This window comes from Erythrolamprus reginae, chromosome 1 (genome assembly GCF_031021105.1).
Source record: "Erythrolamprus reginae isolate rEryReg1 chromosome 1, rEryReg1.hap1, whole genome shotgun sequence".
NCBI classification, from domain to species: Eukaryota; Metazoa; Chordata; class Lepidosauria; order Squamata; family Dipsadidae; genus Erythrolamprus; species Erythrolamprus reginae.
The window spans coordinates 152,178,436-152,196,189 of record NC_091950.1 but is presented as its reverse complement, the minus strand read 5'-3'; the positions used below and the strand labels follow the sequence as shown (position 1 = coordinate 152,196,189).

Below are 17,754 nucleotides of genomic sequence, written 5' to 3'. Positions count from 1 at the left end.
CCAAAGACATTCCGATAGTCATGTGACCAACATGACTATACACTCAGTACTACTGAAGTGGGACCTTGGTATATGCCAATATTAATCTATTTGTATTTGTAGGCTTTTGAACTGCTAGATGGGCAGAAGCTAGGATAGGGCAAGTAATGGGAGATCACCCCGGCACTTGGGTATCAAACCCAGGCTGTGAACTTTCCAGCTTTCCAGCTGACAAGCTGAGCATCTTTAACCACTGACCCATTCCGGCCCTAAGGAGGGATATAAATAATAAAGCGATTGAATTTCAATGTCCACTCTATACTGCTTGGTGAGAGACATAGAATGTAAAACATAGGTGCCTAACTTAATATTTCAGTTGCTCATCCATTACAATGGTGGACTGTGGACGTGATTTCCTTTGGCCAGAAATACCATAATCATCAAGACACATTGGTGAATTATGATGAAATGCTTTCAGGACCTTTAATTGGATGGGGAATGGATCATGTCCTTACTTCAGGCATTTTTTTTTCTGATGGGGGTTCATGCATCTTGCTAAACCAATTTGTTTGACCGTGATTTATTTAATAGATCACTAAAGATGAGTTCACACATTATGATAAATTGTTTGGGAGCCACATAAGAAACTAAGTCAAAATCAATCAAACCAGGTCTAGATTTACTCTAGCATTTTGTTTCCTTTTGACTTGGTCCACAGATTTTACCAAACTATACTTTGATTAATTAAGCTTGTTTGGATAAACCATAGTGAGATGGATGGGAAAAATATACTATTAGCACCCAAAAATAAAGTACATTTTAGGTGGGTTTTTTTTCCTTTTAATGGCCAAAGCCCATCAGTGATTTCATATGAAGTACATGAAGGCATATGTGCTATGGGTTAGTCAGATGCATATACTGTATGTTGTACATACTGTTGATCAGTTGGAGGATGATGAAGATATTGAGGACTCAGATTCAGATAGTGTTTATGAAGTAGTGGGGGCCCCTGGATTACAAGTAGTAGAACAGGTGGGAGGCCAGCCACAGGATGGGGCTATGAGGATCTAGCGAGGGAGAATCAGACGCGCGCTGGATTAACCCTAAATTCAGAAGGATGCAGAAACGTAGAGGGCAAAGGTCTGGAAGAAGATATTAAGGAGAGGAATGGGTTAAATATTGTAGTGAGGTATTTGGCACGTCAGGGGGCTAGTGGAGAAGAAGGGTGGAGTTTCAACGTTGCTGAAAAGAAATATGGAGGGGCTTTTCGCCACACTAAAGTAAGCCAAAGTATTTTGTATTGTATTTAGTCAGTGCTGATGTTTTTTATAGCTATGTGGTTAGGAAATAAATCTTGTCTAAATGAAGCAGGAAAAGGAATGTGAGATATGCGGCTAGAAGAGAGATAACGGACCGATTGATGTCTGGAATGTGTTGAAATACAAGAGAGCAGAGAAATAAATGGAATTGCTTTATTCATGAAATGATGCACTTAATGAGAGTTATTTGTAATTACTAAACTTCTACCAGAAATCAGAACACTGTATACTCTAAATATAGATATTTCAAATTTGAAAATAGCAAGAATCTTTTATTGATAGAGCATATTTGAGAGTATTCTGGCATATTCTGGCAGAGTACAGGTCTTTTAAAAGGACAAGATTTTTGCCATTTGCAAAAAAATAAAAAAAATAAAAAAAATTAATATTGCCTAATGTTCCTGTTCTACTGTCTTATTATCCTTTCTATTACTATGGTCTACTTATGTTATGTTATGTTAATATGTACTATAATACTATACTTGTTTGACAAATAAATAAATAAATAAATAAATAAATAAAATAAAATAAATTAGCTGTAGAAGATGATTTTAACATATACAGCATGTGGAAACAACATTTGGATGGAAAATTGTTATCCACAATGTTGAAGTTTGCCTTGTGTCTTGGAAAAACCACATGGACACTGAATCAAATGACCAATGAAAAAAGTCATGGTAGATGTGCAACTGCCCTATAAGTGGACGAAATATTATCAATGAATTCTGACAATGGGGCTGAGCCAGCAGTGGGTTGTTCCCGGTTCGGCCCAGTTCTTAAAACCGGTAGCAGTGGTATGCGTAGAAGCGTCATGCACAAGTGCAAGCATGTGGGTACGAACCCCTAGCAATGGGTTTTAGCAACCACTATTGTGCTGAACAACACACTATCCTGATAAATTGTCGAAATAGACACTATAATGGAGACATTCTGATTTCCTGGCTGTGACAAATGAAACAAAAAATTATATCTGTAAGCTAAACACATGCTTATATGTTTTAGATTTTATATTTTTAAGTCTTGCTTTTTTAATTGAAATGTGATGTGAATGTGCCATACAATAAATTAGTGATTGATGATGTTGATGATGATAATTTCCAATTGCATAATAGCAACATTTATTAATTGGACTTCTATGCTGCCTCTCTCCGAGAACTCAAAGGACATAAAATTGTCAGACAGTGTTGCTAATGACTGCAAGAGTTCCTCAAGTAAAATGCAAGAGATTATTTTACCCATATATAATCTGCTTGCCCTGTGGGAGAGGTTTCTCAAGATCCAGTCCTGACATGAAGGAAAAAGAGTGTGGACTTTTGAGTGATACTCCCCACATTTTGGAAAATGATGTCCCTGAGATGAATCTTGCCTCTTCTCTTCCATATTCAAGATGTGAAAAAGCCTTCCTTTTGATACTTAGCTATGTCAAGGGTCTATCAAATAGATTTTTGTATCTGTGTGGAAATGGCTAGTTAAGACAATTGTAATGTCACTTCTATTTTCTATTGCAGAGTTTTAGGATTGGGTTGTATAGTTATTTTTGGAAATAAATCAATATGACTATTTATCTAATGGGTTTTTCAAGTATTATATAAAAGTGCTAAGGTCTTTTGCAATTTTAAGACCCAAATGAATACAGTTCTATTTTTTATAATTCTTTTTCCTTGCAATGCAGCAGAGACGAATGTAATAAAGACTGAGAAAAGTCTACAGAACCCTGAAATAATTGGTACAAACATCGTGTAAAACTGTGGTTCTAATGGCATAAAAAGGCAACTCTTCTAAGAGAGTTATGATTGCATCTCAGATGTACCTTTTGATCAAGCTGAACGAGGTTTTGATCTGTGTATTATGTACAAAAAGTATATTTTTCTCTTGCTTGCCACTTAAGGTAATATTTAAGATATTATTTCTGAAGCAGAAAATTACTTCCTTTATGGTCTATTGAATGGAGTTTTTAAAGTCATTCAATATTCTAATATCGAATTGGAATTCAGAGAGTTTATAAGAGAAAAGGGTAGGGTATATAAGGAGGAAAACAGTTTATTTTAAAAAGTGGTGTTCTTGCCATTTTCACAGGGAAAAACAATTCATTAAGCTTAATGACATTATAGATATTAGTGACCATCAGATTAATTAGAATCAATATCCTACAGTATCCATTTCCCTAAGAAGCGAAAAGAAGTTCTTGGGATATGTTTTTAACAACTGTCAAGAGAGGATAAATCCTTTTGATTCCACTTTAGATGGACTGTTGAATTTAACAGCACATTTCTGCAAAAGCACCGCTAACAATTTAATTGCTTTCTCTGCGGTAAGCAGTTGAAATCATACAGAGTGTGTCTTCCTGAATTAGTAATAATAGCTTTCTACCATTCCATTTTTTCCCCTCAACTATCAAAATGCATCCCAAGAACAAATAAAAATGAAAAGTTTGTGGTTTGTTTGGTAAATTTAACATTTCGTAAGTATTTTTTGACGATATTTCTAAGAAACTACAGCTAGAGGGCTTAATTAAGAATTTGGGCAGCTGTTTCATACCCTTTAATAATAGAGATCAGCTCAAGATACTTAAGATACTTCATTATGGCAATTTGTCTTTTTGAGGGGGATTGTTATTGTAGACAATCTTCATGAATTGGTGACATAGTCTTCCCAGATACAGACAGGCAGTTTCAAGTCAGTTTAATAGCAACTAACGATTATGGTTCCCCCACTCCCTGTATAATATTCTTACATATTTCAATAACTGCTGCTGGATGGGCATTGGTATTCATACACAATGGTATCTCAGTACTCGACTGCTTCAAAACTCCTTAAATTTGGCTCTCGACGCATTTTGATGTGAAAATGTTATCCCAGTACAGTAGTACCTCTAGATACGAGCTGCTCTATATACGAGCATTTCGAGATACGAGCTAGGAGGGGAGAGATATTTCTGTTCTACTTACGATCCCAAATTCGGGATACGAGCCGAGGCCAAGTCTCGCTCTGGGCTGTGCCCCCTCCGAGCGCTCACCGCCTGTCCCTGTCAGCAGCCCAGCCACCTTCACCCACCCGGACAACCGCCAGAGGGGCTCCTCTGGAGGGGCTCCTCCGGAGGGGCGCACGGGGAAGGGCTTGAGCCGCCGCCTTCTCCTTTCCCCGTGGGAGTGCCGCACCTCTTGTCTGCCTGGCCCGAGAGGCACGAAACCGGTACTCATGCTGGGCGGCCCGCCTGGAATGCCAACAATGCCACCGGGCCAATTGCCGAGCGGGGGCGGGGCGCGGAAGGAGGTGGAGGTGCCGCCACACCGGCCCCTTCAGGCTGCTCCGCCCGGGATGGGGCTCCTCTGGAGCCCCCGTGCGTCCCTCCGGAGGAGCCCCATCGCAGACTGAGCGGCCTGAGGGGGCCGGTGCGGGACCGCCTCCGCCTCCTTCTGCGCCCCGCCCCCGCTCAGCAATCGGCCCAGCAGCATTGCTGGCGTTCCAGGTGGGCCGCCCGGCATGAGCACCGGTTTCGTGCCTCTCGGGCCGGGCAGACAAGAGGTACGGCGCTCCCACGGGGAAAGGAGAAGGCGGCGGCTCAAGCCCTTCCCCGTGCGCCCCTCCGGAGGAGCCCCTCCAGAGGGAAGGCAAATAACAGCCCAGTGTGCCTACCAAAAGTTCAGAAATGAACTTCCAGTAGGCCCTTTGGGCTCGTTTTTCGCCATCCACAGGCTCCATAGGCTTCAGTGAGGTCTGTGGGTATGCACAGGGGAAGTCAGGGGGGATTTGTCCATGCATGTGTGGGAGGGAAGGGTGTGGGCATGCACGTGCATGCTATCGAGGGCACACACCCCCTTTTGACAAAAAAAACGTTCACCATCACTGTCCTATACTGTGTTCTAATTCCATAGCGATGGCAGAATGATGCCACAGGACAGTACAAATTAGTGTGAAAACTGTATTTTCAGCTGTGCAACAGCCCTCCTCATATGTGAATACCCCAAAATTAAAACTGGAGTTTGTTTTTTTTAAAGCTCTGGCCTGAAATTATGGGATTCCCCTCTTGCTCTCATTATGGTGTCTTAATATACACTGCATATTAATAGAGTGCTATCACTGCCCATTCCTGCTGAACTAAAATAGCAATTCAACCAGGTGATCATTTAGCTAATATTAAAATGGCTTATTGTCTCCCATCAGTGTGGCATAATGGGTGAGGAATAGCAGGGGTCAAGGAAAAGTAGGATCAAAAAGATCACTGAGCTAGTTGGGACGAACTCTTGTATTCATTGTTATCAGGACAATGATAACAATGAATAGAGACACCTCTATCCAGTGAAGGGCTACCAAAATTTTTACTACTACACTGTGGGCGTGGCTTATGCAGGACCACCCTGCATTTTCTTTCAACATCTTTCAGTGCAAATTGGGTAGCTTCATTTTCGCTATCCCACTGTGTCCCCCCCCCCCATCCGGGCAGTAGCCTGCCCATGCCTCTATCCCAGTGTTTCCCAACCTTGGCAACTTGAAGGTATCTGGACTTCAACTCCCAGAATTCCCCAGCCAGCATTCGCTGGCTGGGGAATTCTGGGAGTTGAAGTCCAAGTATCTTCAAGTTGCCAAGGTTGGGAAACACTGCTCTATCCCAATGTGTGTGCCATTGTGCTGCCAATACTGTTTCTATGCTAATGGCAGAAGAAAGATGAGATATAAATGCAATAACAAATAGGTTGATTGCTTTATGGACTAGCTCACATTTAACAAATTAATCCATTACAATACCTGTACATTTGCAATCATTTTCAGAAGCGTAGCTAGTCCCCGACTTACAACGGTTCATTTAGTGACCTACTGAAGATACAAAGGCACTGGAAAAAAGTGACATGGCCGTTTTTTTCACACTCATGACCTTTGCAGCCTTCTCAGGGCCACGTGATGTACATCCGCATGCTTGGACACTGACTCACATTTATGATGTTTGCAGTGTCCCGGGGTCATGTTTTTGTGACCTTTTGACAAGCGAAGTCAATGGGGAATCCCGATTCACTTAACAACCATGTTACTAATTTAACAACTGCAGCAATTCATTTAACCAAAGTGGCGGGTTAAAGTCACAAAATGGGGCACAAAACTTCACAAATTTCTCACTCAGCAAGATAAATTTGGGGCTCAATTGTGGTCATACGTTGAGGACTACCTGTCGTTTCTTTGAGGCAAAGGATGAGAACTGGCAACCTTAGGAGTAGTTGAGTGGAGATGCCTCCAGAGAACAAACATAAAAAATAAAAGTTCTTCCCTTGCACCACTGGATTGCTACAAGAGTCCTAGTGTAATTCACTGATATAGAGTAGCAGGTAAACTAGATGGACTTTCAGTTGTATGATTCTGTAAGCAGCCTTGCCATTGCCGTCCTGCTTAAATGATATTGCACTGGTCCCTGTGAAAGAGGTCAGCTTCGAATGGATAATCTTTAATGTTCGTTGCCCTTTAGTTCACATAGACTATCCTTATGGCCAACAAAAGAATGTGTCTAGGCCTCATCCTATTGAAATCTATCCAGTTCAATTTATTCTCTTCAGGAAGGTTAACCAGCCTTTTCTCCCCTGTCAATATTACAATCTAAACTGACTCTAAGGCAATGTTAAAGGGGTTTCCCAGGCCAAACTCTACAGTTATGTTCTTTATTTGGGGTGGGGGAGGGATTGAGAAATATAAATATTGAGTTTTCCAAGAGATACTGTATTTTTCGGTGTATAAGATGCACCTTTTCCCTCCCTAATAGAGGCTGATAATTTGGGTGCATCTTCTACTCTGACCTTGCAGGTTCTTTCATTGTTTCTATCTGTGAAGAATGTTTTCCAAGCCCTAAGTCTTTGCAGGGGTTTTTCATTGCTTTAACTTGCTCTGAGTAAGTTTCTTTCCAGCCCTAACTAGGTGCTAATGGTGTTCCCAGCAATTGCCGGCTTGCAAGCTCTTTCATTGTTACTCTCTGCAAAGAATGTTTTCCAAACCCTGTCTTTGATTTTTTTTTTCCATTCTCTATTTGCTCCAAATGTTTCTTTTCAGCCCTAGAGAGGTGCTAACAATGTTCCCAAGCTCTTTCATTGTTACTCTCTGGGAAGAATGTTTCCCAAGCCCTAAGTCTTTGCAGGGTTTTTTCCATTGCTCCACTTGATCAGACTGTTTCTTTCCAGATGCTAATGATGTTCCCAGCTCTTACTGGCTTGCAAGCTCTTTCATTGTTACTCTCTCAGAATAAAATTTTTTAAGCCCTTAACCAGGGAATATAATAATGTGCTGAAGCTGACCAGACTAAAGACCCTAGCCAGATGAATACCTGGTAAGCAGATTATTTTCCCTATTTTCTTCCCCAAAAACTAAGGTGCGTCTTATACTCTGGTGCGTCTTATATTCCGAAAATGGGGTAACTCACAAGCTACTATATGTCCAAGTGTTCACATTATTTACTTTGATGTAACTGCCAACCTAATGAATCAACTTAGGTGTATTATGCATATACTGATATATATATATATATATATATATATATATATATATATATATATATACATACACACACATATATATGTGTACATGTACACAGGAACGTATACACACACATACATACATACATACGTAGATATATATTTATCGTAATTCAAGGCAGCTTTTAGTGGCACTTGTGAAACTACATATAGAAAAACGACTATCTTGATCAATTTACTCAGGAGATAACTATCAATATACGCCATTGATATCAGTTTAAATAGGATGGCTTCCTTAGAACAGTCTGACAATTGTATCTTAGTGAGAGTTGTGACAAGGCGCTTAGGAAACTCTGACTTAATTCATAGAACTGTAGTCCTAGGCCAGTGATGGCGAACCTATGGCACAGGTGCCACAGGTGGCATGCGGAGTCATATCTGCTGGCACGCGAGCTGTTGCCCTGGCTCAGCTCCAATGTATGTATGTGCCAGCCAGCTGATATTTGGCTCTCTCACACACATATTTGGCTTCCAGAGAGCCTCTGGGGGGATGGGGAAGGGCGTTTCTACCCTCCTCCAGCTCCAGGGAAGCCTTTGGAGGGCCATTTCTGGCCTTCAGAGGGCATCCAGGGGGCAGGGAAAGCTGTTTTTGCCCTCCCCAGGCATTGAATTTTGGGTATGGGCACTCTCACATCCATGATAGTGCACGCCCATGCTCTTTTGGCACCCGAAGAAAGAAAGGTTCACCATCACTGTCCTAGGCTATACATCATGATTTTTAATTATGGCTGGCGGAACAGGACATTATGGCCTAATCTGCACACAGAGTAAGCCAGTGTTTCTCAACCTTGGCTATTTGAAGGCTGGCAGATAGCTGGGGAATTCTGGGAGTTGAAGTCCATACAACGTCAGGTTGCTAAGGTTGAGAAACACTGCATTAGGCCATTGTGTGTGTTCATACATAACCTAACACTGAAGACAAACAAGCTGAATTCAACAAGTAAATTTAGCTTAAATTAATTTGCCAGTGCAATCCTGAGCATTTTTACTTAGAAATCTCCCATAGGCCAGAAAATAGGGGTGTACTGTAGGTGCTTAAACCCACAGGGTAGACTATCAGAACTTCAGTTTCTCTTAAGTACAACATTTTTGATGAATCATTAAATGATTGCAAAACAACTTAAATGGTACAGACTGAAAGCCAGGTGGATTCCTCCCCCTCTTTAAAAAAAAATATAAAAACAAAGACAATCATAGGGAATTGTACCAAATTACTTATACAGTGAAAAATGAATTGGCTTTGCAGAAAATGGTCAAAAGGTCAAGTAGAAAATTTGATATGGGAAATTTTTGACAAATTTTTGAATCAAATGTCCATCCATCCATATCTTGTGCTTTGTCAGTTGTTTACATGTTTAGGTCCTCTTCGAACACGATGGACGGACATCATCACATGTTTGGGGTTCAAGTGGAGAATTCCCTCCCCTTCTCCTTCCACTGCCTCAAAAGAAGGGTGCTACCTGATTCTATTTGTAGTGGAAAAAAAGAACCAGGGCTATGTTCTACGTGATAAAAACCAGGGCAACATTATTTACTTTTATAAAACAAGAGCAATCAATTAATTGAAATTTCAGTTGAACATCCTGGGGCAAACAAATTGACATATGCCACAGAATAATTTCTGTATTTGAACACTTAAAACCTCTGGTTAATACATTTATTTTAAAAAAAACCAGACATACCTTCTTTCCATCTTCCTATAATGTATGTGTTTGGGTGTGCAATTCTTTAAAATCTTACTTATTCCATTGTATACATGACAAATGAAACCTTTCCGCTCCCCCATGCCCCCTTTTTTTGAGGACTCGGTCCTAGTTCACTATTTGCAGTATATATTGCACTTCGTTTCAAAGCCAAACTTTTAACCTCTTTTCCTGGTGAGCGTCTGGTCTGACATGCCCCCTCTTGGCCGGGGAAAGGCCTCTTGTGCTCCTTGTGCCACTTCAGAAGATGGCATGGGGAGAGGGCAGAGAGCCCACATGCCACTTGCTTTTGAGTTCCTTTCCCACTCGGTTGCGTTAAGGCCTCCTAAACAGTTTAGACTGTTGTGACTCTCATGACAAGCTCTCTGTTTGTGTTAGAATGGCTTCTCTGTTCGTTAGGCCTCAGATGGCTGAGTATATGCAAGATGGTATAAGCACAGTGATGATCAGACAAAGTACCCGTGGCATGGCCAGCTCCTCGGCCCACACTGTCTTCCGCAGCGGCGTTGCTGGCTGCGCCATTAGTGGAGGATGAATGGTTAATCTGAGAGGAGTTTCGTTGATTGCTCCTAGACCCTGATTTTTGATCCTCCAAATCCTTTGTTTTGTCATAGTTCAGAACTTTCCACTGTTGATTGACTGCTTGCCACCTTTTAAAAATCCGGTAAACCGAGGGTCCTTCGTGTATTATGAGACCTGCCGGATAAAGAGTAGATTGGTTAGTAAAAAAAGAGAAAGGAAGAAGGCTCAGAATCTACTATATTTCTCATTGGCTGGGTTTTTTTTCTAGCATAGAGAGTCTGGGGAAACCTTCCCCACCTTGAGTACCCTCTATATGTATTTTGATTCCACAAATTCTTAGCAATGGCTTTTCTGGATGAAACAGAAGTCCAAAGTCTGGGAAGGTGAGTTAGGGGAAGCTGTGCTTAAGAGCTTCTCAGAGCATAACTCTCCCAATGTCATTACTTGTTAAGGTCTGTTGCATAAGTGCTTCCCAAAGGAAGATTCCTGATGCTCATAATCAAAAGGCATTCAGCAAGAAAAAGATGCATGGTTCTCTCTGGGAAAAAGGAACAAGAAGGAAAAGACAGTAGGGTTACACATAATAGACAATATCATCTTTCTTCTGTATAATTTCATGAATGAGATAAAGTGGCTTCCAGCGTTTCCTTGACTGGAAGCAGCCAAAGTCATAATTCTTTGTATTTAAAATAGTGAACGCATATTGCAGAACCTTGAAAGCATATTCATTGCCCTACTAGATTAGATAAAGTTTCCTCTAGATCATCTTTTTTTCCCCTTCATTCAACAAAATATTCTAAGTAAGGCATTTGTTCTCCAACATTCAGTATTCAGAAGAACAATGTTTCTACATAAAGGAAGCCCTTTATGTTAAATTCAGCCATTATTTTTTTACAGCTATAATGGTAATTCCAAAAGAATGTGGGCTAAGAGAAGGACACACTCGCTCTAGTTTTAAAGAATATGGTTTTTACCCTTCACCGAATTATGGATTTATGGCTCTTGTTGGTATTCTTCAGAGAAATCACTGGACTAATTCCCCCCTCCAAAAATATTTCTCCGTATCAACACTACAACTCTAACTCTATAATTAACTCATACTCAAAACTGCTCCAGCCAGCCAACTAAAAACATTACCACCCACAACAACCAACATAAACAACCATCAGCTAGCAATCATTGTAAAGTTGCTTTGCATTTTATAATGCTTTGGCCCAATCGGGTTGCAGTTTATACCCCATGACTCAGCATTCATTACTGTTTAACATGCTTACATCCTTCTTTTACCTTATATGGTAACATAATGGAATATCACCTAGGATTGAGATAATCCTTGACAATTTCTTAGGCCAGATTTTGATTGCATGTTGCTTTGTTTTAACAAATTCCCATGTTGTTATATTTACTTAAATTCCATCTCTTTACTTTGGAATATAGGATGATTACAGGGGTAAAATTCAATTTTTTTCCCTACTGGTTCTATGGGCGTGGCTTGATGGTCATGGCAGGGGAAGGATATTGCAAAAATCTCCATTCCCTCCCCACTCTGGAGCCAGCCAGATGTGGAATTTGTCAGTTCTCTAAACTACTGAAAATTTCCCCTACCAGTTCTCCAGAACCTGTTAGAACCTTCTGCATTTCACTCCTGGATGATTATATAACTAACAAACAGAATTACTGTGTATGTAGAAACAATAGTAGATTTTCTTTCCAAATTCAAGATCTATAAATAACCTAAAACAGTATATAGTCAAATATGTCTAAAACTTAATTTTGTGTATCTACTCAAACAGCAGCCCTCATGATGTGCCGGACTACCTCAAGGTGTGGAAAGTTGCGGTCCAATCTTTCTGGTGCTGAACTTATGGTAAACTGCTCCAAACTTGATTGCAGAAAATACGACTTCATTAACAGAATTATCAATGCCTGGAATGCATTACCATAAACTGTGGTTTCTTCCCCAAACCCCCAAAACTTTAAACTTAGACTGTCTACTGTCAACCTCACCCCATTCCTAAGTGTCCTAATGTTCCCTTTTATTAGTATTCATTTCATATATTCATAGTTATGTTTATACTTAGTAAGTAAGTAAGTAAGTAAGTAAGTAAGTAAGTAAGTAAGTAAGTAAGCAAGCAAGAAACCCTCTAGAAACCAAGTTTGCTGATAACAAAGAGACTAACTGAGCTTCCTTGTGGCAAACTGCACACAAAGGAATACAATGTTCCCTTGACTTTGGCAGGGGATACGTTCCAAGACCACCCGCAAAAGTCAAATTTCCGCGAAGTAGGGATGCTCCCTTTCTTTTCTCCCTTCCACCTCCTCCCTCCTCCATTCCTGGTTTTACTTACCCTCAGAACCCACAGGGGCAACAGGGTGGCAAGCTGGGGGCTTTGCTGCGCTTGCTGCGGCGGTGGCGGGTGGCAGTAAGGCTCGGCTTCAATTGGAGCATGCCAATGCTCCGAGAATTAAAGGGATGGGATTGGAAGGCTGGGGCAGAAATGGAGCTTTTATTTAAAGAAGCAGGACAGCTGAGGTAGAGGGGGGAGGAGGAGAGTTAAAACACACAGTATTGTACATCGGACAGCCCTAGAAAACCCTTGGTGTGCAAAATAATCACGGAGTATTTTTTAAATAATATTTTTTGAAAAAACGTGGTATAGACTTTTCACGAAGTTCGGACCCGCGAAAATTGAGGGAACACTGTACTAGCAACAAGCATCCTAAGAAGTAATAATAAACTTAATTCCTAACCTTAAGTGTTCAATTACCAAAACTTTACAAGTAACGTCCCCTTAACTCCTTTCACAATACCCAACTTCAGAATGCTGTGGCCATGTATGCTATGTGTTCAGGGGTGGGCTCTAACTCACCTTGCCACCAGTTTGCTTTCTGCCACACTGCATGGCTGTGCTGCATGCACTTTTGAACATGCACAGTGCCAAAAATTCTTTTTTAAAGAAAAAGCCAAAATCAAGATGGCGGTGTATGCACAGTGCCAGAAACTTGGCTTCTGCGCATGCGCAAAAGAAAAAAAATCAGCAAAAAATTTCCAATCCCCCAATAAACAAACAAACAAACAAACAAACAAACAAACAAACAAACAAATAAATATATATGGTGGCATCCATGGACCAGCGTTGACAGAACCAATTCCGTGATGTCACCAGTGGTTTGCTACTGGTTCTCCAGAACCAATGCAAACCGGGAGGAACCCACCTCTGCAAATGTGCTGTGCCTATACTTTTAATTTCATCTTTAGTTCCCGTACTCAGCTGGTTATGCACATCATTATGTGCAAACAACTCAAAACACTTTCAAAGATGCACAGTGGTAGGGCTTGAACAAAACAGAGAATTAGCTGTTTTGGATTTCTAAAGGTTATAAAGCAGTGCCTGTTCTGAATGGTCACTCAGTTTATGTAAGCTCTATACCTGCAGGAAAGTTGATTCTGCAAGAGACAGATGCACAATTTTAGTAATATTTCCATTAAGAGAAACAACATAGCAATTGCTAAATACATCAGGCATTGTGTATCCCCGATAAGGAATATAAGCCATAATTCACAAAACTTGTGATATTATCTATCCGTTTCCCATTCTGCTGAACAGATCCAACAGGTATGCATTTTAGCAAATCAGTTATTCCCAGAATTCAAAAAATTAATTTCAGGGGCCAAATACTGACTCTGAGGCAAGATTATACCTTCAAAATTAATGAGAGCATTCCTACAGATCAGTTAAGAGTCTGATAGGAAATTGTGAGCTCAATTATTTAAATTCAAGTACATGTTCTTAAGAATCTTCTTCAGCAGATTATGGGTAAGATATTGAAAGTTCAATTTATTTTACTCCTAAAGCTTATCACAAATGATGTTTCTTCGTTTGTTTTGCCTTCTAAACAAGCATATATGAATTCCATTCAATTTATAATATAGTGTTGATGAATGGGTTAGTATATGAACTAAGTGCCTGTTTTCCTAGATAAATCAAGTTTCAAAATATTTACTAAAAGTGCAAAACATAACTTTCTTCTTCTTTGCCAGGGATCCAAATTACTTATTGATTTCCTACCACTTAGCTCAGGAAGCTGTAAAATTAAAAAGGAACAAGGAATGAAGTTGGCAGGAACATGGAAATAATAATGCCAATATATTTGCACTGTAAAAGATGAAGATTTAATAAGAACATCTATCCGTTTAACAGTCATTAGCAAGAAGTTCCAAGATTTCATCTAAATAAGCAGCTTTCAGCAAAAGTTTTCACCAAGTAACTGTGGCTTTTAATTCCGAAACTGTGTCCACCTTTAGTTCCCACCTGTCACTCAGCTCTCCCTTGTGGCTCCTGGTAGCTGTAGCATGCACAGCGGCCACACCCCGGGGAACAACTTCGACAGGCTGGCCAAACCAGGCTGAGAGTAGCTGATAGGTCATTGATCTTCGGTAAGATAGGGACTTGTCTCTCTGTGAAGACAGATTCTGGTGGACTTAGCAGATGAAACCTACTAGAATAGTTCAACGGTCATGAAGGCAGTTTCTGCAAATGATGTAGTATGCTAAGATCATGGCAAGACACAGAAGATGCCCTGGTCAACTACTAGGAGAAGGGATACTAACTGCAAACCTCCATTGCCTTGTGATTGTATCCATCATTGGAAAAGGCTTCAGGAGTAAACCTTGAGGCAAAATCTAGAGTCCTGGAAGCAGTTTGTGATTATGTACAGCCATGTTCCGATAACTCCTGCGATGTAGCTGGAAGCAATTGTATTAGCCTTTGACATTCCATTGTATGACTTCAGAGATGTGGAGAGAGGGATCTGCTGCTTGGGTAACAGTCTATCCTTCATACTAACTTACCCCAGCTTCGTGGTCTGGGAAGTCCAGAGCATGATACCATGGTCTTTCAAGACCGAAGGATGCCAATGCTACCATTACCTCTATCATTTATTTATCTCTACCTCTACTTCCACCATATCTTTATTTCTACCTCTATCTCTTTCCTATCATCTAACTTCCTACCCATATAACTTCAAGTTACAATAACTCTCATATGACCATAGGAAGTTGTGGTAGTCGGGAAGTGATTCACCATTGCTGGATATTATTCAACTTCCTACATTATAACTCATGGGTGCCAAGGTGGTCTCCCACTGAATCTCAAAACAGGTTTGACCCTGTGAAAGTAATCCCAACTGTCCAGCTAAAGCCAACAGGCACCTACTGTATGTCTGGAGTACCAATAGAAATACAGCAGCAATAAAGAAAATGCTGGAAATATTTATTTATTTATTTATTTATTTATTACTTAGATTTGTATAGGTGATTATTTCAGTGACAACTGTGAAGATATAATTTCATACTGCACAGGGGAAGGCAATAGTGAAACATTCCTATATTTTATATATAAAAAGCACATATAAAGTGATTTATGATATAGTGATAGATTATGAGTTGCTGAGGTCAATATACTACCAAGGAAGAGCTGAAGAACTTTGGAGTACTAACATTATTTATGAGGTAGACAGATTAAAACCTTCTGGATGTCTAGTCATCAATACTGCCATGGAGGAAAAGAAAACCCAGAGAAAGAATTAGAGTGGGAATATAGAACAGAGAAAGCACTGGAAAGCTCAATCCAGAAAAAAGATGAAAATAACTGAGTATAAATTAACATCTTAAGTGTCAGTGAATTTGAAGGATTGGAATTGCAGAGTTTCTGTCAAAAGCTCACAGGGTTTATTAATCAGGATACGACAAATAAAGAAGAATTGGCATTATTTTCATAACCAGGAACGATATGGCAAATACAGTACTTGGATACAATGTTGTTTAGTAAATTTTGTGGACAACCTTTTAAAATGAGAGTTATTCAAGTTAATGTTTCAGTCACTAATTTCCAGAAGAGTTGGTTGATGCATTTTATAAGACGTTCAAACTGAAATTGGTAGAACATGCAAGGAAGATACAGTGGTACCTCTACCTAAGAATGCCTCTACTTACAAACTTTAAGTATTCAAGATTTTTTTTGCCTCTTCTCAAGAACCATTTTCCACTTACAAACCCAAGCCTCCGAAACTGTAACCGGAAAAGGCGGGGAGAAGCCTCTGTGGAGCCTCTCTAGGAATCTCCTGGGAGGAAACAGGACCAGAAAAGGAAGGGAGAAGCATCTGTGGGGCCTCTCTAGGAATCTCCTGGGAGGAAACAAGGCCTCCGCCTTCCCTGTGGTTTCCCCAATTGCACACATTATTTGCTTTTACATTGATTCCTATGGGAAAAATTGTTTCTTCTTACAAACTTTTCTATTTAAGAACCTGGTCATGGAATGAATTAAGTTCGTAAGTAGAGATACCACTGTCTCTACTTAAGACTGAAAACTGGAATGACAATATCAGAATTACTTTTGGTTCATTCAAACTAGTTTTGTCGCCTGGGAACTGCCTAAAGCAGGGCTAGAACTCACAGTCTCCTGTTTTTTAGCCTGAGCCTTAACCACTACACCTAGCGGGCTTGTTAAAGTAGGAAATGTTAAAGAAGAAAATGTGGTTGGACTGTACTATCTAAAAAACAGAAACGAAACTTATTATGGGTAAAAGCAGGTGGAAAACTCAACTACAACAAAGATGTCAACAACAAAGATGTCACAGTCAGAGGCCCACTGTGGTACAGATCATGAGTTGGTCAAGAGAAAAAGGAGGAGGAGGAGAATCAGTTTCCAAGATAGAACTGGCTAAGGATAGATTTCACGAAGGAAATTCTATCTACATGTTAAAAAGGAGTTGGTGGCACCTAATCAATAAATAATCAACCAATATGCCAGATTGGAACAAGATGAGGATGGTTTTAAAATCTGAGGAGGAATAATCAATAACTCATGCTAATGACAGTATTCTCTTAGCTGAAAATGCAAATAGGCAACTCGACAATGGAATTCATGCTTGCATCACAATTCAAATGTCAAATACAACAGAACTCACCAGGAGCGAAATTCTGAAAAGGTGGGAATGTTGAGCTGCTATTTTGTATACTGACAGGAAGGTCACCAATCTGAACATCATTTGTGCCTAAAGGTTATGGAAGCCAGCAGTTTAGCTTTTGCGTTGGATAAAGGTTATTCAAATGCTGATACTTAGCTGAACTCAGTGAAGGGCTATTGTTGTGGTTGGCTCTGGCCCAGCTCCTGCCCCAAGGAGTGTGGATGTGGATGTGGGGGAAACATCCACATGCCACAGTCCTGTTTTGCTCCCGATAGAATCTCCCGACTAAGGCTCCTCTGATGAAGGAAGTGTGAGTAGCAGGGAACATAGTTCCCTCTAAGCTGAGCAGTGAGCAATCGCTCACTTAAAAATCATCATCAACTCAGAGTTTTCCAAACCTTCCCAGAAGCCGAGAGGGAAAGAGTGAGAGGGAAGGAGAGAGAGAGGAAGAGAAGAAGAGAGAGAGAAACAGATAGAAAAAAGAGAGGAAGGAAAAGAAAAAGAAAAAGAATGGGAGTAAGGAAGAGAGAAAGAAAATCAAAATCTAGTTTGAAATTAGCTCAACTATTTAAGTGGCATTTTGATATTGATAGAGTTGCCCTATTATGAGCTCACTGTTATAGACACACAGTACAGTATTTTATTTTGAAATTCTCTGAGGCAAAACAGGGTGGGTTTTTTATTTGTTTGTTTGTTTGTTTGTTTGTTTGTTTGTTTGTTTATTTATTTATTTATTTATTTATTATTTCTGTG

The 17,754-nt window shown here is 40.2% G+C and overlaps 1 protein-coding gene across 1 annotated transcript in view; it reads right to left on the bottom strand.

Annotated features, from left to right (window-relative positions):
* Positions 1 to 8,330: 8,330 nt before the first annotated feature.
* MARCHF4 (membrane associated ring-CH-type finger 4) overlaps positions 8,331 to 17,754 on the bottom strand; it is a 189,349-nt gene continuing 179,925 nt past the window's right edge. The window contains exon 4 of the mRNA XM_070736818.1: positions 8,331 to 10,206. Coding sequence (XP_070592919.1) covers positions 9,845 to 10,206 — 362 coding nt within the window. The 3' untranslated portion in view covers positions 8,331 to 9,844. The remainder of the gene's footprint in view (positions 10,207 to 17,754) is intronic.